The 24737-nt window shown below is 38.2% G+C and overlaps 1 protein-coding gene across 2 annotated transcripts; it reads right to left on the bottom strand.

The window, feature by feature from the left end:
- Positions 1 to 1655: 1655 nt before the first annotated feature.
- Positions 1656 to 19396, bottom strand: COMMD6 (COMM domain containing 6). Of its 2 annotated transcripts, XM_041731337.1 has the most exons (4): positions 19248 to 19396; positions 19147 to 19158; positions 5675 to 5827; positions 1656 to 1863 (listed from the first exon to the last, which is right to left on the bottom strand). In XM_041731337.1, the coding sequence occupies exons 1-4, from the start codon at positions 19287 to 19289 to the stop codon at positions 1813 to 1815; spliced, it is 258 nt and encodes an 85-aa protein (XP_041587271.1). In that variant the 5' UTR covers positions 19290 to 19396; the 3' UTR covers positions 1656 to 1812. The 2 variants fall into 2 exon arrangements, with proteins under 2 accessions (XP_041587271.1, XP_041587272.1); XM_041731338.1 differs by lacking the exons at positions 19147 to 19158; positions 19248 to 19396 and adding an exon at positions 18930 to 19134.
- Positions 19397 to 24737: the final 5341 nt, after the last annotated feature.

The raw sequence follows: 24737 nt of genomic DNA, 5'->3' as shown, positions 1-24737 counted from the left end.
AGGATTTATTTCTGGACTGACATTTCTGGACTATGAAATTTGAATATTGTGTGAGATCACTTGCATAAGGACCATAATAATTCCTATTTCTGTCAGCAGAGTAAGAATACTTAGCACCATTCTTGTTTTTCTAAATCTCCCCTCTGTAAGTGCTAGAAGACTAGAACTAAATTGACCAGATTCTTTTGTCAACTGGGTCCTGGTTTAACTTCTACCAATAAGAGGCATTCTCACTGTGAAATCAGGAAGGGCAAAGAAAGCAAGCAGCCTTTATTTCGTTACACACGTAACGACGGCAGGTCGTGTCAATCACACGCAGTGGCTTCCAGGTGATGTCCGGCGTTGTGCAGAGATTACTGGCAGTGGTTTTCCCTGAAATTCCTGCATCCCTGGATTTCTAAAAGTCAGCCATGATTTCTACTGACTTTTTCCTTTAGATAGTTTAGTGAGCATCTCATTTCTTATATAAAATCTCTTCCTGGGATCCCTGGGTGGCGCAGCGGTTTAGCGCCTGCCTTTGGCCCAGGGCACGACCCTGGAGACCGGGGATAGAGTCCCACGTCCGGCTCCCGGTGCATGGCGCCTGCTTCTCCCTCTGCCTATGTATCTCTCTCTCTCTCTCTCTCTGTGTGACTATCATAAATAAATAAAAATTTAAAAAAATAAAATAAAATCTCTTCCTACTTGAAATATTTAAGGCATTTTTTTCTCCAGACCAAGAACTTACACATCAGCTTAGCATTTGTTTTTGGTCTTTAATAGCCCATATTTTTCCACATATAACTTTTTAATTCTTTATTTCAAATATATGTATGTTGTATGTTATAGCTATGGAGCTGCTATCTACCCAAGACTTGACATAAATATTCTGTAAAACTTCTAATTTTTATATTTTAAAGTCATTAATCCATCTGGAATTAGCTTTTGCATATGTTGTGAGTACAAGTATAATTTATTAAATACATTTTCCCACCTAACTGAAATACTATACATGTCCCAAATGGCTGGATCTATTTCTAGGCTACGCTGTCTATTCCAATGACCTATTTGTTTATTCCTAAGCAATGCCATAGAGCGTTATTTGCTGTGGCTTTATAAGATATTTTAATAATTGGTTTATAAATTTAAATTCAGTGGAAATCATCTAACATAATAATTTGTGCTACCAGCTTAACTCAGTTCTATACAGAACTCAAAATAAAACTTACTGTTCTATCTCTATTCATGTATTTGAACTTCCTACAAATGTTAATAACAGAAATAACTAAATGCTTGGCTAATATAAGGCAGCAATGGTCAGTCCTAATCTGATCCAAATGCTTGAGAAGGAGGTTGTCTTCTCACTGACCACTGTTATCCTAAATGAATGCTAGAAAACCGAATTGGTAATGTTATTGTAATCTTATGCTACTTTTAAAATTCATATATAGTTTATATATAGGACTCCATAGGAGATTTTGCTTATAAAATGGGTACAATTATTTTAGTGTTCAAATTATTGGTCTAATATATAAACTTGTGCTGCCTTCAGTATCAATCATTCAACTGTCTGCTTCTTTTACTGAGATAAAATTTACATAACAGAGTTCCCCCTTTAGAGTGTTCAATTTGGTAGTTTTTAGTATATTCACAAAGTTTTACATTGATCACCATTATCTATTCCTCTTTGGGTTTTTATTATTAAAAAATGGGTAAGCAAAAGTACAATTTTCATTCAATAAATATCATTTGATCCTTATACAGTTTTGTTACAGAAAGTGAAGTCCATGATTTTAGAATGATGTAGTAATTTATCAACCAAGTAATCAATTTTCACACAGTTTCAATAACTGCAGCAATTTCCTTGAACTGTCTGTAGAAATTCTGGAGATAAAAAGGAAAAAGAATATTAACTTAGCTTTTACAGAATATATAAGTAGTTCTCTTACTTATACCTGACCACTAAAGACCATATGACATGTTAAATTTGCATGTTGATGTTTATATCACTATTATTATTTGAAAGTTATAAAAAACAAACAGGTGCAATTTGGTACCAAAAGCACAAATACTATTGTAGCATTGGATAATTAGTTCATAACTAAAATTTTTAAAAGCACAAAAGAAAGTTATTTTTTGAGATCATACCAGGTAGATTAAATACCCAAAACGTAGGCAATGAAGATAAAAACAAAAATGACAGTTTTGGGGGGGGTGCCTGGCTGGCTTAGCCAGTAGAGCATGCAACTCTTTTTTTAGATTTTATTTATTTATTTTAGAGAGCAGATGGAGGGGCAGAGAAGGCAGAGGGACAAGCAGACTCCATTCTGAGCGTGGAACCGACACAGGGCTCAATCTCACAACCCTGAGATCATGACCTGAGCAGAAAACAAAAGTGCAGTTCTTTAAAAAGATTAAAAAAAAAAAAAAAAAAAAAGGGACACCTGGGTGGCTCATTGGTTGAGCATCTGCCTTGGGCTCAAGTCATGATCCCTGGGTCTTGGGATGAAGTACAGCATCAGGCTCCCCACAGAGAGCCTGCCTCTCCCTCTGCCTCTCTTTTGTCTCTCATGAATAGATAAAATCTTAAAAAAAAAAAAAAAAAAAAAAAGGAAATAAAGTTCAGTTTCCAGGCTTCAAAGCATTTTAAATCTAGTGAAAGACTGTATATCAGGGTGAGTCAGCTGTCTTCTTTAAGATACAGGTTTAGTTACAATAAGAAAGACCTGGGTTGCCTGCGTGGCTCAGTGGTTGAGTGTCGTGTCTGCCTTTGGCTCAGGGCATGATCCCAGGGTCCCAGGATTGAGTCTTGCACCAGGCTTCCTCCATGGAGCCTGCTTCTCCCTCTAGCTATGTCTCTGTCTCTCTCTGTGTCTTTCATGAATAAATAAAATCTTAAAAAAAAAAAATAAGAAAGACCCACACTGACAATGGCTTATATGGTAGAAGCATATTTCCTTTTCATTTAAAAAGTAAGCTGGGGGCAGCCCAGATGGCCCAGCGGTAGAGTGCTGCTTTTGGCCCAAGGCGTGATCCTGGAGACCTGGAATCAAATCCCAGAGTCCCACATGCCCGCAGGCATGGAGCCTGCTTCTCCCTCTGCCTGTGTCTCTGCCATTCTCTCTCTCTCTGTGCGTCTCTTATGAATAAATAAATAAAATCTTTAAAAAAAAATAAGCTGGTATGTTTGTTCTCCTATAAAAGTCATCTATTTTTCCATCTCCCAAATTTCCAAAAGAAGGAGTAAACAAATTCTGTTTTCCTTTCTTCTCTACCTGCCAGGAAGCTAGGAGGCAAATTTGAAACTTAACCTCAGCAATTAGGATACCCTCTAATGATTTACATATTTGCATTTTCCTTCTTATTTCGTCTTAGTTCTCTATTTTGCTACTTAAGAGTATATATATTTTAATTTATATGTAAATTCATTATGGAAGGAAGCCAGATGTAACTATTATTAATGGTCAAAATTTCTGCTACAAAAAAGACATAAATTGAAAGCTCAAAAAATGTTCCTATGCTCTCAATGCTGCAATGTGACTAACAGGCTCTGGATTGGTTAAAAGCCATATAAAAAACCTTCTTTTAAGAGATTTGTCCCATTTGTGATTCTTTTCCTAAAGGGAAAATTCTTAGAGGTGGAATCAGAGATCATGAATGCTATCAGAAAAATAAGAAATAGGCCAAGATTGTGAATTATATAAAGGAATGGATGAATATATATATATATATATATATATATATATATATATATATACACATTTTTTTAATTATTTGGTCCTTATATTCAGTTGAAGGCTACTCACATATCGTAATATACTATACTTCCTTTTAGCCAATTCTTAATTCTTTCCAGGACACTAATTAGCATTAATAATGTTGACCATGGGTTTTTGTTCAAAAGCAGCGATATCTATTTTAAAGAAATAAAAAACCCTTAAAATATAATTTATAAAACAGAACTACCATATGGATCCTGAAACCTCACTTCGGGGTATATATCCAAAGGAAATAAAATCACTACCTCAAAGAGGTAGCTTCATTCCAATGTTCTTTGAGCATTATTCAGAGTAGCTAAAGTATGGAAACAACTAACTGTGTGCTGACACATGAATGCATTAAAAAATGTGGTGTGTGTGTGTGTGTGTATAATAGAACACTATACACCCTTAGAAAGAAATTCTTCTATTTTTGACAACATGAATGAACTTGGAGGATATTTTTAAAAATATTTTATTTATTCATGAGAGACACAGAGAGGCAGAGACATAGGCAGAGGGGAAGCAGGCTCCCTGCAGGGAGCCTGATGCAGGACTGGATCATGACCTGAGCTGAAGATAGGCGCTCAACCACTGAGCCACCCAGGCTTCCTGAACTTGGAGGATATTATGCTAAATGAAATAAGCCAGACACAGATAAATACTGCACGATCTCACTTATTTCTGGGATCTAAAAAAGTAGAACTCATAATAACAAGAGAGTAGGCAGTGTTACCAGGGCTGGGGAGTAAGAGCAATGACGAGATATTGGTCAAAGGTACAAACTTTCGGTTATAAGATGTATAAGTTCTGCAGACCTAATGTGTAGTATGGTGACTATAGTTAATAATAATGTATTGTGTACTTGAAATTTGCTAAGAGAGTAGATCTCAAGTGTTTTCCCCCACACAGTCACATAAGAGAGCCATATAAGGTGGTGGATATGTTAATTCGCTTGACTGTGGTAATCGCTTCACAATGTATACATAATACCAAAGCATCACATCATATACCTTAGATACATATAATTTTTATTTGACAACTATACTTCAATAAAGCTAGGGGAAGAGTGTAATTTGTAAAAGAAGAAATCAAAAGCATCCTAAAAGGTATGAGAGGCTTTTCTTAAAAGGGAAGCCTAGGATCAATATATTTTTAGTTTTACAAAGAAGTCTCATTATATTTCTATTGCATTCACTTGGTTGTTTGTTGTTGTTGTTGTTTAGAGTACTTTAGTTTTCTTAGAGTACTAACTATTGTGAGAATTCTTAACTATTCACTCACCAAACCAATCAAACAAACAAAAACAAAACTCTAAGGCCAGTTAAAGTAGTTAATGCTAAAACATTTCCTTGAAGGTACCTTTAAAAGAATATCTAATTTTTCACTCATCCCCTTTTTTTCTTCCTTGCTTACAGAAAACAGGTAGAAATAATAATATGAATAAGACTACCCTACATATAAACTACTGAGTTACTCAAATCTCTAATAAAACAATCATCAAGTAGTAGGTACTCTGATCAGCATTTTATAAAACATTTCCAGTCAGAAAATGCAAGGTTGACACTGTTCAAAGACAAGATTCATTTAGCTTATCATTCTTCAATATGAAGCCTAAAAATAATAAAACAGTTAAATGCAAAGTAAATATCCTGCCAGAGAAGATGAAAATTTCCTAAGTATATTCACAGAAGTGTACTGTGAGAGTGATCAAATATGACAGTACACTAACTTAGCATTATATTGAAAATATTGAAATTTATCAAATTCCCCCCCAAAAAATTCAGAACTTTTGTATGTACTAATAAATGTAAAGCACATCAAAACAACTATAAATGAGAACAGCTAAAACTTTCCCTTAAGAAAGATTTTATAAATGTTTTTAAGTAGCAACTACAGAACAATAAACTACAACTTGAATGAGTGAAATCACAAACCTGAAATTGTGGAATTGTCATTTCAAAGCACTTGTTCTTTACTTGGCCTGAATGATCTGCCACTTTGAGCAACACTGCAACGTAAGGATACTTAAGAGATCTGCAACTGTCGGAGCTCACAGCCATACCCAGTTTCCACTGAAAATCTACAAGCTGTAATGAAACATTACAGAACAATACATTGGTAATAACATTGCCATGGATGCAGATATTTACTCAATTTTACTGCTCTCACATTGAACTTTTAGTTTCAATGCTGGTCATAGTAAAAGAAAATATCTTCATTTTAATATTGCTAGGGGAACAATAATCAGAGGAAAATGGAGAGGCAATATGGGATATAAACAGAGTTGGACAACAACACTGTCATAATTACAATAGTAAAACACACACGCACACACACACACACACCTTCACCAGATGTATAATGGAAGTAGAAGGAAGATGTGGTTTCCCCTTCATTTTGCTCCTACATTTAATGGGACTACAAGTGCTTTGTAGCCTCTCTCACCTCACTCACCTGAAAGTCCTAAAGTGGAAGATGAGTTACATACAATCTTCATATGTGACTGGGACCCAAACGGGAACCGTTCCAGTTTCCTTTCTCACCATGGTCCTCGACCTGAAGCCTTATACTAGCATAAGCACTAGGTGTTAGGTGGTTTTAGGTTTCATTACTGTTGATGATGAACACCTGTCAGGTGATGTGCTATGTAGTTTACATGTATTAAATGCCTCATTGAATCATCAACATTATAGGCTATTATTTCCATTTTGCAAATGACAAAACTGAATTTCAGAGAGCTTAAATAATGTGTGCAAGGTCACACATTTCTTTGATCAGAACTGAAACCATAGTCTGTTTGACTCCAAACATTACATCCTTATTGATAATTGGCTGCCTTAATACTTTTAATCTAATTTCTATCAATGACTGCACGGTGTTGCTGGGGCATAAAACAGGATTGGATAAATGTAGCTCTTAATACTGACTAAAACATAAGTTGGTGAGTGGAGGAATTTTGTTTTTTTTTCAAAGCTTAGACAAGTAAATGGTACACAGCAGCCACTCATGAAAAATACTTGTTGGTTAATACTTTTTGCTACCAAATTAATGCTGATAGGGCAAAAAGCTTTGTTTATTAATAAATCTTTTTTTAAAATAAAATTTGGATAAAATAAAATGAAATAAAATCAGATTTGGGATCTTTTATAAACAAGACTTATTTATATACTACCTACAAGATGTGCTCTAGAGGTAAGAAGGCAAACAGACTAAAAATGAAGGGATGGAAAAAGATATTCCATGAAATGGAAACCAAAGAAAGCTGGGATAGCTACAGGTAATATCAGACAAAATAGACTTTAAAACAAAGACTATAATAAGAAACAAAAAAGCAAATTACATAATGAAAAAGGGGTCAATCCAACAAGAAGATACAATGTGTAAATATTTATGCACCCAACATAGGAGCACCTAAATAAACAAAGCAAATATTAATAGACCTAGAGGAAGAAACAGCGTACAATAATAGTAGACTTTAAATACTCCTCTTGAATCAATGGATAGAACATTCAGACAGAAAATCAATAAGGAAACATCAGCTCTAAACAACACGTTAGAACAGATGGACTTAACGGATAGTTACAGAACATTCCATCCAAAAGCAATAGAATACACATCTTCTCAAATGCACATGGAACATTTGCCAAGACAAAAAAAGTCTTCATTTAAGAGGACTGAAATCCTATCAAGCATCCTCTCTGACCACAATAGTATGAAATTAGACATTAATTACAAGAAAAAAAAAAAAACTAGAAAATTCACAAATATGTGAATACATAACAACATCAATGGGTCAAAAAAGAAACCAAAAGAGAAATTTAAAAAGTGTCTTGAGACCAAGAAAAATGAAAGTGTAATATACCAAAATTCATGGGATGCAGCAAAAACAGTTCTCAGATGTAAGTTCACAGTGATAAATGCCTACCTCATGAAACTAGAAAAGTCTCAACTAAACAAGCCAACTGTAAAACTCCAGAAAATAGAAGGGTGCCTGAGTGGCTCAGTCAGTCAAGCACCTGACTCTTGATTTTTGGCTTAGGTGATCTCAGGGTTGAGAGATTGAACCCCATGTTCAGCTCAGGCACTGGGCATCAAACCTGCTTAAGATTCTCTTGTTTCCTCTCCCTGTGCCCTTTCCTCCCCGCTAAAAAAAAAAAAGAAAAGAAAAGAAAAGAGAAGAAAAGGAAAAGAGAAAATGAAGCCCAAAGTTAGCAGAAGGAAATAAAGATTAGAACAGAAATAAATAGACACTGAAAAGACAATAGAAAATATCACTAAAACTAAAAACTGATTCTTTGAAAAGATTAAAAAAATTAAGACTTTGGCTAGATTCACCAAGAAAAAAAGAGGAAAATAAAATCCAAAGTGGGAGAGGAGACATTACAACTGATACCATGTTAATATATAGGATCTTAAGAGACTACAATGAATAATTACATACCAATAAATTGAACAACCTAGAAGAAATGGATACATTCCTAGAAATATACAAACCACCAAGACTGAATCATGATGAAACAGAAAACCCGAACAGACCTACTACTAGCAAGGAAAGAAACTGAATCAGTAATCAAAGATGTTCCCACAAAAAAAAAAAGTCAATAGACCAGATGGCTTCACTGATGAATTCTACCAAACATTCAAACAGGAATTAATACCAGTACTTCTCAGACTCTGCAAAACAAAAAACAAAGAAACAGGGAAAACTCTTCTTTTATGAGACCAACATTATCCCGATACCAAAACCAGACAAGGATGCCACAGGAACAGTAAAGTACAGGCCTATATCCCTGATAAACATAAATATAAAAATCCTCAACAAAAGATTAGCAAACTAAATTTAATAATACATTAATAGGATCATACACTATGCTCAAGTCAGTTATTCCAGGGATATAAGGATTGTTCAACATCTGTAAATCAATGTGATAAACATTTTAAGAATGAAAGATAAAAATCATATAATCATCTCAATAGATACAGAAAAAAGTATTCGACAAAATTCAATACCAATTCATGATATTAAAAAAAAAAACACCTCTCAACAAAGCAGGCATAAAGGGAACATATTTTAACATAAAGGCCACATATGACAAGCCTACAGCTAACATTATATTCAATGGTAAAAAGTTAAAAGGTTTTCTTTTCAGATCAGGGACATGACAACGATGTCCACTTGAACCAATTTTATTCGACACAGAACTGGAAATACTAGTCAGAGCAATTAAGCAATAAAAAGAAATAAAAGGCAAGATCCCAGGACCCTGCTCAATGGGGAGTCTGCTTTTCCCCCTCCCCCTTTTCCTCCTGCCCCTCTCCCTGGCTCGTGCTCTCTCTCTCTCAAATAAATAAATAAAATCTTTAAAAGAGATGGAAACAATAATAAACGGAAAGATATCCTGTGCTCAAGGATTGGAAGAATTAATGTTGTTAAAATATTGTCCATACTACTCAAAGCGATCTACAGATTCAATGCAATCCCAATAAAAATTCCAATGATATTTTTCACAGAATGGAAAAAACTCTAAAATAAGTATGAAACCACAGAAGACCCCCAAAATAGCCAAAGCAAATTCTGGGAAAGAACAAAGCTGGGGACATCATGCTCTCTGGTTTCAAACTATAATACAAAGCTATAGTAATTTTTAAAATATAGCACTGGCATGAAAACAGACACATAGATTAATGAAACATAATAGAAAGCCCAAAAATAAAATCATGCCTACATGGTCAATTAATTTATGACAAGGGAGTCAAGAATGTACAGTGGTAAAAGGACAATATCTTGGGCACCTGGGTGGCTCAGTGGTTGAGCATCTACCTTTGGCTCAGGTCGTGATCCCAGGGTGCTGAGATCGAGTCCTGCATCAGGCTCCCTGCGTGGAGCCTGCTTCTCCCTCTGTCTATGTCTCTGCCTCTTTCTGTCTCTTATGAATAAATCTATATATATATTTAAAAGGATAGTATCTTCAATAAATAATGTTCGGAAAACTGAACAGCCACATGCAAAGGAAGGAAACTTGACCACTCTCTTATGCCACACAAAAATTTACTCAAAATGGATGAAGGACTTGAAAATAAGACCTGAAACCATAAAACTCCTTTTTTTTGTTTTGTTTTTTGTTTTTTTTGAAATTTCTTTTTTTTTTTTTTTAATTTTTTTCTTTTATTTATGATAGTCACACACAGAGAGAGAGAGGCAGAGACACAGGCAGAGGGAGAAGCAGGCTCCATGCACCGGAAGCCCGACGTGGGATTCGATCCCGGATCTCCAGGATCGCGCCCTGGGCCAAAGGCAGGCGCCAAACCACTGCGCCACCCAGGGATCCCAACCATAAAACTCCTAAAACAAAATGTAGACAGGAAGCTCCTGGAGAATAGAAATCATGGTGATAATTTTTAAAATCTGACACCAAAAGCAAAAGCAACCAAAGCAAAAGTAAACAAGTGGGACTACATTAAACTGAGCTTCTGCACAGCAAAGTAGCTATATTCATAATCGCCTAAACTGAAACCACCCAAATGTTCATCAGTTATAAGATACGTGAAATATGTACAATGAACTACAGCTACAATTTAACATCAAAATGTCGAAAAGAAACAAGTCAAAAGTTATGTGATTACATTCACTTAAACTTAAGAAACAGGAAATACAGTATTGTTTAAGGCTGCATACACAGGTGGGAAAATTATATAGAGAGGCAAGAATGCAATTATCACAAAAGTATCATTACCTGTATGGAGGAGAAAAGAGAGAGGTTTGATTGGGAAAGGGCCTGTGGTGGGCTTCTGAGGTACTGGTGATGCTCCATGTCTTGAATTTGATTGTGGTTACAAAGATGCTCACTTTAAAATCACTCATTAAACTGTTCATGGTAATGCACTTTTTTGGCATATGTTACCTTGTAGATATCAGGCGGGGGGAGTGAGTATCAGTGAATACAAACCTTTCTGGTTGAAAGGAAAAATTTATTGTAGGCTACTGTGATCAAAGGAATGCTTTACAGAAGGCATAAACTTTCAGCTCAGTTTTGAAGATTAAACAGAACGGAAATTGAAAGGAAAATGTGTCTTCTTTATATATTCCATAACTACACATCTAACAAAGAATAAATGCTTGATAAATATTAAGCTGAACCAACTAGAGATGGAGATAGTCAATATTTGGTATAAGAGAGCATTTAACTGCCTTAAAGTGGATGGCTCCTGTAGGAAGTATGGAAGATAAAGCTGAAAAAAAGAGGTGAAGAAGCCAATAATTCCTTTCAAATTGTGAGTTTTCAGAGGTTTTCAGAGTATTCTCATATACTTTATCTTATGGAAAATATATTACATCATTTAAATTTCTCCTTTATGCAGGACTCACTGAATTTTTTTCAGTAAAGATACGAAAGTATTGATTAAAATATATTCATCTGGGACACCTGGGTGGCTCAGCAGTTGAGTGTTTGCCTTTGGCCCAGGGTGTGATCCTGGAGGCCCCAGGATCGAGTCCCACATCGGGCTCCATGCATGGAGCCTGCTTCTCTGCCTGTCTCTGCCTCTCCTCTCTCTCTCTCATGAATAAATAAATAAAATCGTAAAAAAAAATTAATATATAAATAAATAATATTCATCTGGTGGTAGGAGAATACAATAATCCAGGTGTGAGGTGTTTAAGTGCCTGAACTAAAGTGGTAATAAGTACGATTAAGCTGATCCTCAAAGAATGAATGAGTAGGCCCTGGTGTTTTTCATAACAATTATGGGAGAGATCAAAGACAACTATGAAAATATGAGTACAGATGACTGGGAGAATGTTGATACCATATTACCAATCAGACTTTATATATTTTAAGGCTAAAGGTATTATCAAGTGGTGACAGAGGATATTTAAATAGGAATGTTCAATAAGTGGCTAAAAATCCAAGAACAGAATCTAAGGGAGTTTGTAATTAGAGATATATTTTTTATATTATATCAATAGTGATTTCCAAAAATTTAATTTAGGGCACTTCTTAAACTTACTCAGTCTGCACAATTTCTTGATGCTTTACTGTCTACAGGAAAATGGTAGAGAAAATCATTACTTGATTCTCAGTCTGAAATAAAACTCTAGATTATTTAGAACATTTCAAACAGAAAATCGATTAAGGAACACAATGTTGGAATCTGATGGCAAATTACAATGGTGAAACTGTCAGGTGAGGAAATAGGGAGAGCTACCAACCAGACACTCAATGTACAAAATGTGTACACATAAGGAAAAGAAAGCTGGGATTCAGTTCATGTTTCTAAAACTGAATATTTAAATGCAGTTTAAGGGATGCCTGGGTGGCTTGGCAGTTAAGCATCTGCCTTCAGCTCAGGGCATGATTCTGGGGTTCTGGGATTGAATACCTGAATCAGGCCTGCTTCTCCCTTTGCCTATGTCTCTGCCTCTGTGTGTGTGTGTCTCTCATAAATAAATAAATAACATTTTAGTATTTTTTATTTTTAATATTTTGGGATCCCCAATAACATTTAAAAAAAAAAAAAAAGAAAAACCAGAACAGCACACTTATCATTATGGAGGACATTTAGAATGAAATATTGCCTCAAAACTTTTTTTTTTCAAGATTTTATTCATTTGGGGGATCCCTGGGTGGCTCAGTGGTTTAGCGCCTGCCTTTGGCCCAGGGCGTGATCCTGAGACTCCAGGATCGAGTCCCACGTCAGGCTCCCGGCATGGAGCCTGCTTCTCCCTCTGCCTGTGTCTCTGCCTCTCTCTCTCAATCATGAATAAATAAATATAATCTTAAAAAAAAAAAAAAGATTTTATTCATTTGAAAGAGAACATAAGCAGGGAGGAGGGGCAGAAGGAGAGGGAGAAGCAGGCTCCATGCCAAGCAAGGAGCCCAACTTGAGGCTCGATCCCAGGACCCCAGGATCAATGACCTAAGCCGAAAGCAGACACTTAACTGACTGAGCTAACCAGTTGCTGCATCCTCAAAACTCTTGTAGAATTAAGAAAATAATTTTAAAAAGGGGAATCATTTTACAAAGGGGAAAAAAAACTAGTAGTGAAAAAATAGAAAAACATTTCAAAATAAAATGAATATAAAGAAGAAAAATAATCTCAAAACAAATATAGATTAAAAGGTAAACAAATTAGCTGTACTCAGTCACACTAAAAATTGGTCTGAGCGCGCCTGGGTGGCTCAGTCAGTTGAGTGTCCGACTTCCACTCAGGTCATGATCTCAAGGGTCCTGGGATCCCCACCCCAGGTCCAGCTCCTCACTCAGTGGGGAATCTGTTTCTCCCTAACCCTCTGCTCCTCCTCTCACCTCAGCATGCACACTCTCTCTCAAATAAATAAAATCTTTTTAAAAAATTGATATGGTAGCTGTAGTTATTAGTAACAGAAAACATCATATAAAAACTGTCTATAAAGAAAAATACTGATAAAGACCATTTCAGTTTAAATTTAGTTTTTATTTTTTTCAAAATACAACATATAGTATTAGAAAGAAAATCATCCACAACTCCATCCTAAAAACTATTTTCTTATTTCTAGCCTTCATATGTAATTTTTATAGCTAGTCATAAAATATACACTTTTATGTTCTCTCCTTTTTCAGTGAAAGTTTGCCAATGGAAGGAATGTTAAGTATTCTGCACACCTTACTCTCTCTCAAAAGTACGATGAGGAAAAGACTGACCAAATAACTCATCCAAAGATACAAAACTAGTATAGCTGATATTCCAACCCTAATCCATCTGATTTCATATTCTACACAGTACAGTTTTTATTACTACATTACTATTTGGTTTGTCATTTCTTTTTTTTTTTTTTAATTATTTATTTTTGATAGTCATACAGAGAGAGAGAGAGAGGCAGAGACACAGGCAGAGGGAGAAGCAGGCTCCATGCACCGGGAGCCCGACGTGGGATTCGATCCCGGGTCTCCAGGATCGCGCCCTGGGCCAAAGGCAGGCGCCAAACCGCTGCGCCACCCAGGGATCCCTACATTACTATTTGGAATTAAGTTCTAGTAGGTCAAGAAACTAAATAGGTCTAGAATGGCATGAGAATGTTTATCATTTTCTACATGCTAGACCGAAGCTGTCTAATACAGTAGCCATTACCCAAATGTGACTATTTAAATCAATAAAATAAAAAACTTCACTTCCGGGACGCCTGGGTGGCTCAGTGGTTGAGCGTCTGCCTCTGGCTCAAGCCCGGGTGGAGTCCCACATCAGGCTTCCTGCATGGAGCCTGCTTCTCCCTCTGCTTGTGTCTCTGCCTCTCTCCCTCTGTGTCTCTCATGAATAAATAAATAAAATCTTTAAAAAATTTTTTCACTTCCTTAGTTGGGCTAGTCACATATTAAGTGCTCACAGTCACATCTAGCTAGTGTGGACAGTGCCAATACAGAACATTTCCACCATCACAAAAGTTCTATTGAAGAGTGCTATGCTACACTCTGTGTTTATATGTAGAACTTGATTAGGGGGATCCCTGGGTGGCGCAGTGGTTTGGCGCTTGCCTTTGGCCCGGGGCACGATCCTGGAGACCCGGGATCGAATCCCACATCAGGCTCCCAGTGCATGGAGCCTGCTTCTCCCTCTGCCTGTGTCTCTGCCTCTCTCTCTCTCTCTGTGACTATCATAAATAAAAAAAAAAAAAAAAAAAGAACTTGATTAGGGCATGAGTTATTAGCAAATTTCTACTTGAGAGTTCCTATTACCCTAGTGCAAGTATACAACATTTGCTAAGTCATTAGCCTTCCTCTTCTCGTTTACTGGTACCTTTATCCATACTCTGCTTTTTAATTTTCCCAATAGCACTCATTATTATCTGAAATTATGTTTATTATGTTATTATCAGTCAGGTAATAAATAACCTGACTCCCCAAGGAAATTCATACTTTGTAGGAGCAAGGGCATTATCCATCTAGTTTATTACTCAATCTAGTACAACAATATTTGGTACAAAGTGAATGTCTAAACAAGTATTTGTTGAACTAACAAGTTTGGAATTTCTGGAGCATGTGGTAACTGGTCTCCAAAGATAGCTTCCAATACAGTTAGTGTCATCCCTCCCTGTACATAGATGTCACTTCTTAAGCTCCATTAAGTGGAGCTTAGTTTCTTTCCCTCTGCACCAATCTGAGCTGTCCCTGTGATTGCTTTGATGAGCAGAATATGGCAAAAGAGACTTTCGGGAATCTTTGAGCCTAGGCCTTAAGAGAACTGGCAATGTCTGCCTCCTTCTTCATGGAATACTGGCTCTTGGGGACTCTCTCTCTCTCTTGAAACCCAGCTACCCTAGGGTGAACAGCCATGTAGGGAGAATCAAGTCACTCTAATTATCAGCTCTAGCTGACTCTTAGTCAAAGTCATCACTAGCCACGTGAGTGAGCCCTTTGGGTTTCCAGCTCAATTAGGCTCCTAGATGACAGGTAGTAGAAACTATCATCTAGCTAACCCGAGGTAACCCACAAGAGTCCTGAAAGGTCATTAAACTGAAGTTATTAAGTTTTGGATAGTTTATTATATACAGCACCCAGCTGAAAATAACTTTGTCAATAAACTTAATATATGACATCAAAAATGTATTCTCACAATTATTTAATTGGAAATATGTTAGTTTCTAGAAATTTTAGCAAAAACAACTAAAAGCTATTTCAGATTTAATTAGTGTAACCTCTTACCTCTTAGAGATGCTAATACCACCAGTAAAAATAATACAGAAAAATAAAGCCCTTCCCATTAAACATATTCATACTAATAAATTCATAGTACATAAGCCCTCCAACTCCAGACATATATCATCTTCCCTCAAAAATGCTTTTTATCCTCATCTCATTTCTACTGATGACCATTTCCCTAGTGACACAGGTCTGTTGGTCAACTTTGACTTTTCTCAAAATGCATTAAGAATTGGTAGGCACTCAAGATTTTATTTCAGCCAATGCTATTTATTCCCTTCTTCTCAATCTCCTCGCTACTGACCTACAAATAGTTGTTTGTTTTTTTTTCAATCTTGCCTTAGATTTTACTGCAGCCTCCTATTTGTTTCTTGCCTATAGTCTCTGTTGGCTCCAATATAGACTATAGTCTCTAAATACTATTTATATATTAACCAAATCTAGTATCACAGGTCAAGATTTAAAATCTACTGTCTCATGAGGTAGTTACCAACCCAGCACTTGAGTTATCTTCCAGCACAGTCCTTGTTTTCCCATTCGTCCTCAAACAGGACTGCATCCCTTCTTTATATTCTCATGTATTTCCGCCCATGCTGCTCATTCCTCTTGCAATATAATTCTCAAACATCTAACTCCTCTCTAATTCTATCTGCTTTGTGAAGTCTTTCCTGGTTTCCTTAAACTTTCTATGAACATTCATGTCATTTCATACACCCTTATCAGCTAGAACATTCTGCCTTGTATAGGAGTCATCTGTGGACCTGTCTCCCATCCCCATATCCACTAGATGTCAACTCCTTGTGTGCAGTTTGTACAACCAACACAATACACAGAATTACAAAAGCAGTCATACATTTATGAACCACTATATAAAATGTAAAAAATTTAAGTCACTATGTTTCATATACGAGAAGAGGGAAAAGGGCAGTAGATGTTGCATGTCAACAGAACATCTTACTTTTGATTTATACCGTAAAACTGGCAACAAGGAAAGCCATAAAAGATGGCAGCAGTAGGAATAATCATTCACCTGTGATGAAGTGTTCTAATTAGACATCTAGAAGAAATCATAAACTACTTCAAAACAATGACTGTAAGTATCAGAAGGTGTAATAATGAATAATCTGAGACCTCTGGTGCTGGGTAACACAGCATTATGATTTGTTAATTAACAGGCTCAAATTCTAAAATCAGACCAACCTGAGTTTGAATCTCAGCTCTCCTACCTTCTAACCATGTGGCTTTGGACACGTTACTATGTCTCTAGGCTCCAATATTCAGTAAGCATTTACGAAAGAATACTATGTTCTAGGCACTGGAGATATAAAAAAGAAGAAAACAAAGTTCCTGACCTCAGGACGTTACTTCTAGTGGGGAAGGCAAGATAATAAACAAATAAATACAAAAAAGTGTAAAAAAAAAAAAAAATGATGGGTAAAGAGATAGAGTGACCAGGAGGGCTGTTTAGGCAGAATCTGAGAGAGACTTCTTTGAGGAGTGGCTTCTGAGTAGAAAGGGGGCCATAGTCAGTAAGACTTTTTTTCTAGTGTGACAGGAATCACTTCAAGACTTTGAGCAGGACAAAGACCTGGTCTAACTTAGACTGCAAAAGACTCATCCAAATTGCTGGATAGGGCATGAAGTTTTAAAAGGAAAGCAACAAGACCCAATTGGGTGCCTACTGCAAAGCAATCTAGACAAGAAGATGGAGGTTTGCATTTAGGTGGTAGCAAGGCAAGGTGAATTTAGAGTATATTTTAAATGTGGAGAGAACAGTATGCTGATGGATAGTATACAGGGTCGTGAACTCTAACTGGAGGTATGGTCCCAATTAACATGGCTAATTCATACATTGGTGAAAAATATTTAAAGAAAGAGAGGTGTTACAGCTTAAGCCTAAATATTACTTTTATCTAGTGCATTTTATTTTTAAATGTTTTATTTATTTATTCATGAGCAACACAGAGAGAGAGGCAGAGGCATAGGCAGAGGGAGAAGCAGGTTCCCCACAAAAAGCCCGATGTGGGACTTGATTCAGGACTCAATCCTAGACCCGGGATCATGCCCTGAGCTGAAGGCAGACGCTCAACTGCTGAGCCACCAAGGCATCCCTATCTGGTGCATTTTAAAAAGCATATACTACAAACATAAATGACTAATATTTGGGTAATGGATTTTTTTCCCTCAATAACATCCTTGAATAATCTTTTTTTTTTCTAGCAGCACATTTAAAACTGCATCATGAGCTATGAATAAAAATGTTCAATTTAGGAGTTTCTGGAGGTAAAAATCATGAAAATGTGAGAGCATTTCCCACCACCCCTCCAATGACCAGGTCCTTGAGATTTTAATTCTCAGACTTTGTCCACAGATCCACTAGCATTTTATTGATAAAGTTTAGGTTTTCCTAGCATGGCATTAGTTTCCACAGATTTCTATTCTGGCAAGTTGTAATGCTCTATATTCAGCTGTCTCTCCGATTTGGGGGTGGCAGTTTGCCTTACTTCTCTGATGGATCCAAGAGTTGTTAATTCTTCAGTTTGTTAAGCTTTTTACTTGTTCTTCTATATTCCAAGCTCCTTACATGCCACACTAGAAACTGGACGTCTAGCACTCATTATAATTTTCTTCATAAAGGCCTTAAACATCTTTTGTTAGATTGACTGCAAGGCACTTTTATACTTTATGTTGTAAATGATGTCTTTATTTTTTAAATGGTGTCTTAAAAAAAAAACAGGTGTCTTTTATAAAAATATTTTTCAGCTTGTTTGAATTAAACAATTGAATCATCCTGCTAAAGTCTCATACGTATTTTAATGTTTGTAAATTATCTTGGGTTTTTGTTTTTGTTTTTTGTCTTGCCTTCTTCTCTGTAAACAATCATAGCCAGATAAGGGGGCTTAATCAGCCAGATTAATCTTTCTGAGTTCCCCCTACTTCCCAGGTATCCACAAAAGCAACAGCAGTTGGGAGACAGATGACAGAGAGCAGTCATTGGAACATCTCTCTGCCATTGTACTCCCATTATTTCTTATCTCAGCCCTTTCTTAAGATTTTGTTTGGGCCTGGGAAACTCTTGACCTAAAATGCTCTAGTTTTCATACTCTTCTCCTGGGAAATGTATTATTAACCTGTTTCTCTAATAGTAAGTTATTACCTGATGCAGGACAAGAACACTTAAAACAAAAAGGCATAAGACATACTTAAAAATTCAAATTCTTTTTTTTCTGGCATAAAAAAAAATGCAGACACGAAAGGTTAAAGAGGTATACTTTCCATCTTCAAAATAACTTTCTTAAAGACTAAGAAAATGCGGGGGATCCCTGGGTGGCGCAGCGGTTTAGTGCCTGCCTTTGGCCCAGGGCGCGATCCTGGAGTCCCGGGGTCGAGTCCCGCGTCGGGCTCCCTGCGTGGAGCCTGCTTCTCTCTCTGCCTGTGTCTTTGCCTCTCTCTCTGTGTCTCTCATGAATAAATGAATAAAATCTTTAAAAAAAATAAATAAAGGGCAGCAGCTACCGTGTCAGGTGCATAGTGGAAGGAGCAGTGCAGGAATGCAGGGTGGCGGGATGAAGGTCACAGACTCGCACACACGGGCCTTGGAGGAGGGGACTGCTGGGGAAGGCTCACAGTGGTGGCACCGTCCCGGCAGCCAGGGGCAGGAGGCGGGCCAGGTGCTACCGCCCGCCCCTCGCCCAACAGAAGCCGGAGGAAGGCGGGGCGGCCATTCACTCACCTGGTTGGTGACCTGAAATGAAGGTAGAAAACACAAGTTAGGGAAAAGTCTCTCCAGCTCCAGAGCCCCGCAGCCCCGACTCCTCTCAGGTCAGGACTCACCTCGGACTTAGCGTCCAGTCGCGGCTCGCTGCACCCCTCCATGCCAAGGCTCCGGGGCTCGGACCACCGGTGGATCAGCTGGACCGTCTCCCGGACGCCGACACTTCCGCTTCCGCCTCCCTCCCCGCCGGGCCTGGCGCACGCAGCGGAAGTGGGGGGAGCGGAAACAAACATATCTGCGTAACTCCCCCTTAGTGCCAATTAAACATCAGCTTCCAGGAGGTACTCGGCAACAGGGAAATTTCTGTGCGGGGAAGACCCGAAGATTTTGGAGATTCTTTGGGAAGGGAATGACATATTAACGTCAGGATGCCTTAATTCCCCTTTGGACCCGTAGACGTGGACTCTCCCGGTCTGCCCCGCCCCCTCCCTCCACACCCCGCCCCCCGCCCCCCGCCCGCCCGCGCTTTCTGCGCACGCGCGAAGTGAGGGCCGCTGGAGTACTTGAGCTCCACCAAGTTTTTTTTTTTTTTTTTTTTTTGTTTTGTTTTTTTTTTTTTTGTTTATGATAGTCAGAGAGAGAGAGAGAGAGGCAGAGACACAGGCAGAGGGAGAAGCAGGCTCCATGCACCGGGAGCCCGACGTGGGATTCGATCCAGGGTCTCCAGGATCGCGCCCTGGGCCAAAGGCAGGCGCGAAACCGCTGCGCCACGCAGGGATTCCCCCCCCTCCAGCAAGTTTTAAAACAACTGGGCGACCACGCCCCTTTCGCCCTAGCAGTCTTTGGGAACGGGCAAGGAGATGTCGATGGAAACTATAGTTATAGATTTGCTTTTGTCACTCGGATTTCCTCCTCTAGCCTCGGTGCCGCTAGGGCGGGAATGCTTGCATCACGCTGCCACGGTCACTCCAGCGCTCCACCTGACTACGGCGACACCTTCTCAGCCGGTCTTCCTTCTTTTCTTTTACTCATCTCATGTTCATTCTTGCACAGTATCTAAAGCGATTTTACTTTTCTCCCCACCTTTTTTTTTTTTTTTTAGATTTTATCCATTTATTTGGCAGAGAGAGAGCGTGCACAAGCAGCGGGGACGGGGAGAGAGAGGAGCTGACTCTGCGGAGCAGGGAGCAGGATGTGGGGCTCCATCCTAGGACCCTGGGATCATGAGCCCAAGGCCGAGACTTAACCAACCGAGCCAATCAGGCGCCCTCTCAACAACTTTATAGTTTGAAAAACTTGAAATTTGGGGGAGAAAATTTGCAAAAGTAGTTCGTTGAACATCCATGTACCCTTCATCCCATACACCAACTTAACATTTTACCCATTTGCTTTACCTCTAGTTACACACACTGTTAAGGATGGCACTTCATCTCTAAATACTTGAGCACAGGGGCACCTGGGTGGCTCAGTGGTTGACTGTCTCCCTGCAGGCACCCTGCTTGTCCCTCTGCCTATGTCTCTGCCTATGTCTTTCTGTGTGTCTCTCATGAATAAATAAATAAAATATTCAAAATTAAAAATTGAAAAACACTTGAGCATATAGCACCTAACAACAAGTAATTCGCAATTAGGAATCACAATATTACTACCACTACAGTCAGAAACTTTAACATTGACAAAAATACCATGATCTAACATGTGGGTCAAACTAAAATTTCCTTAATGGTCTCAGCAATATTCTTTAAAACTGTTTCCTACCATACTCACTCCCAGAATCTAATCAAGAACTACACGTTGAATTTAATTATCAAGTCTGCTAAATATCCTCAAATCTAGAATTGCATTGGTGAAGTGTTTTTGGGACTGCATTAGTTCATCACTGGAGGCTCTGGGGGAGGGTCTGTTTTTCAGTTGTTACCAGGACTCAGTTCTGTGCAAGTCCCACTTCCTTGCTGACTTTTGAATGGGAGTTTAGTGTCTAGAAGACATCAACATTCCTTGGTTTGTGGCCCTTTTCCTCCATCTTAAAAGCCATTAATCGCAGGTCAAGTCTTCCTCACACTTTGAATCACTCTGACCTCCTCTTCTGCAGCATCTCTTCTCTATCGTCTTCTTTCACCAATCTCTGACTCCAAGCTTGAGAAAGTCTGTTATTAAGGTCTCAAATGATTATATTGAGCATACTCAGATAATCCAGGATAATCTCTACATCTTAAGGTCCATAATCTTAATTATACCTGCAAAATCATTTCAGAGAAGTACCCAGAGTAGTGCTTGATTGAATAACCGCTGGACAAGACTCTTGGGGGGAGGAGCATCTTTAAAATTCTGCCTACTGCAAACAATGTAATAGGATTATTGGAGAATTACATTAGTTAATGTATGTAAAACTCCTAGAATCTGTGCCAAAAAGCCACTGACTCAAGGTTATTGGACATGATTAAAATTACTAATTGGCTTGGGAATATATTTTCTGAATCCAGTGATTTCTTTCCTATGAAAGAAAGTCTGGAAAGATAGAACAGTGTGGTGCATCCCACTGGTAAGCATCTCAATTCCATTTATCAGGGAATGTTTCTTTGAAGCTTTTGGTTGCCATCAGATTATGCTGCATAGTGGGATTATATTCCATGGAGGGCTGCATACACACGCACACACACCCCTTAATTACATAAAAATGTTTCCAAAAGGTGAAAAGATCTTATAATTTAAGATCAGAACTTATGCAAGCCTTAGACTTGGAAAACACAGATTTTATGAACAGAGTCAAAAAATGCTAACATTAAAGATGTATAGGCATTACTTCTGTTTTATTTTTATATATATATTTTTAAGATTATTTATTATTTATTTATTTATTTATTTATTTATTTATTTATTTATGAGAGACAGAGAGAGAGAGGCAGAGACACAGGCAGAGGGAGAAGCAGGCTCCATGCAGGGAGCCTGATGTGGGACTCGATCCCGGGTCTCCAGGATCACACCCTGGGCTGAAGGCAGCGCTAAACCACTGAGCCACCTGGGCTGCCCAATTTATGTATTTTTTGTGATTACATGTTAGCAGGACATATAAATAAGAAAACATTTGTTTTTTTAAACAAAAAAACTAGCACTGACAGATGTATAGGAAGATGTCCAGGAAGCTATGGTATGAACTCTGACCTCACAAGAGTTACAGTGTAATGGAGAAAACAAAACTGACACACATAAAGCAAGTAATACTTAAATCTAAGCTTTTATTTTAGGGCTCTTCTGTGCTAAGTAATATTAACCCAGTTCAAACTGGCTTAAGCAAAATAGCAAAATCACCGTCTCATAGGGGTGGCCTCTGAAATGTAGGGGTGGAACCAACCACAGGAATCTCGAATCTCACAGAATTGTGAGATTTGAGTAGCAAAAAGGCCCAATCTCTGTTTCTCAACTGTGGTCTGACGTTCAGCTTTTCAGTTAGCTTATTTTCTTGGGTTTCTCCATATGTTACAGAAGATGGTATTGGTCCATAGATATATGACCACTAGTATTGCTGGGGTCATAGCCTATAGTTCATGATCCAAAGGGAAAGAGGAAGCTGCTCTTCCATCTCAATTCTTTTTTTTTTTTAAATAAAGGTTTTATTTATTTATTTCGTTTGAGAGAGAAAGAGAGAGCCCACACGCAGCACACACATGCATGAGCTGGAAGGGGGAGGTGCAAAGGAAGAGGGAAAAGAGGGGGAAAGAATCTCCAGCACACATGGGATCCCTGGGTGGCGCAGTGGTTTGGCGCTTGCCTTTGGCCCAGGGCGCGATCCTGGAGACCCGGGATCGAATCCCACATCAGGCTCCCGGTGCATGGAGCCTGCTTCTCCCTCTGCCTATGTCTCTGCCTCTCTCATTCTCTCTCTCTCTCTCTCTCTCTCTCTGTGACTATCATAAATAAATAAAAATTAAAAAAAAAAATTAAAAAAAAAAAAAAAAAGAATCTCCAGCACACAGGCTGGGCTTGATCTAATGACCCTGAAATCATGACCTAAGCCAAAACCAAGAGTCAGAAATTTAACTGACTGAGCCACCCAGGCACCCCTTCCATCTCCATTCTTAAAGAAGGACACCGATATGCCTGTTTGGGTCATATGTGCACCTCTTAGACCAATGCTGGGTCTAGTACTATTTTTCCCTCTGCCCCCTATTGTGGCCGTGAGAGGTAGAACTGTGTAATTCCAGCAACAAAAGGAATAAGAAGACATACCCTATAGGAGACAGAGGTGAGGATGATGCAAAAAACTTAGATAAAAAAATACTGAAGGAACAAAAACAGTAGATATCCACTACATACATTTGCTAACACTATGCTATACTATGCTATATAATCAGAGGATGTGGTAGTTAGAATGATGGCCCCCCAAAGGCGTGTAAAAGATAAACTAAGGCCTACTAAAATTTTAAGAGTTTATTTGAACAAAAAATTGATTCAATTGGCAGTGCCAAACCAGAAATGGTTAGCAACATTTCACTGACAGGAGCTCAGGAAGAGATTTCATAGTGAAATGGTAGAAGCAAAGTAAGGAAGATATTGATTAGCTATGGTTTAAAGCCAAGTTGGCTCTTTGTAAATTGGTTGTCTCTAGTGTTTTGACCTTGTATCCTTGAGGCATTTACAGGTGTAGATTTTGGTTTGCTTACAAAGGCCACTACAGCATTAGAGTCGTCTCAGTCTAATGGCTTCTTTGTTTAATTAATTTAACAAATATTTACTTCCTAAACCCCAGAATCTATGAAGATAGTATGTTACATAGCAAGGAAAGATTAAATTTACAGATTGAATGAAGTCTGCTAATCCTAGAATCTTAAAATAAGAAGATGTTCTTGGACTACTGAGGTTGGCCCTATGTAATCACAAGGGTCCTTATATATGGAAGATGGTAACAGAAGAGTTAGAGTCACAGGGAAAATGTCAGTGGTGGAGGACAAGAACCAAGGAAGGCAGGCAGCTTCTAGAAGCTGGGAAAAAAAAAAAAAAAAAACGAACATGGGTTCTCTCAGACAAGAGTATAGCCCTGCTAAAACCTTTATTTTAGTCCAGTAAGAGCCAATTTGGGCTTCTGACCTTCAGATTATAAGATAACAAATTTATGTTGTCTTTAAGCCACAAACTTTGTGGTAATGTGTTCTGGCAGCAGTAGGAAACTATGACAGTGCTGGAAGCTTAAGAGTCACATAGACCTGAATCTAAATCTGTCTTCCACCACTCAGCCGTGTGACTTCAGGAAAGGTGGCTCTCCTCAACAACAGCTTTCTAATCTGTAAAAATGAGGCTATTCATTTATGACTTACAAGGACTGTTTTTTTCTTTTTAAGGTTTTTATTTATTTATTCAGGAGAGACACAGAAAGAGAGGCAGAGACATAGGCAGAGGGAGAAGTAGGCTGCCCACCAGAAGCCCAATGTGGGACTCGATCCTGGACCCTGGGATCACGGCCTGAGCTGAAGGCAGACCCTCAACCATTGAGCAACCCAAGTGCCCCCACTTACAAGGGATTTATTTATTTATTTATTTATTTATTTATTTATTTATTTTTACAAGGGTTTTATTAAAGGTTAAATGAGATCACATAACATAAGGTACATAGC

Source organism: Vulpes lagopus, chromosome 16 (assembly GCF_018345385.1).
Source record: "Vulpes lagopus strain Blue_001 chromosome 16, ASM1834538v1, whole genome shotgun sequence".
Classification (NCBI taxonomy): domain Eukaryota; kingdom Metazoa; phylum Chordata; class Mammalia; order Carnivora; family Canidae; genus Vulpes; species Vulpes lagopus.
This window is presented reverse-complemented; position numbering and strand designations above follow the sequence as displayed.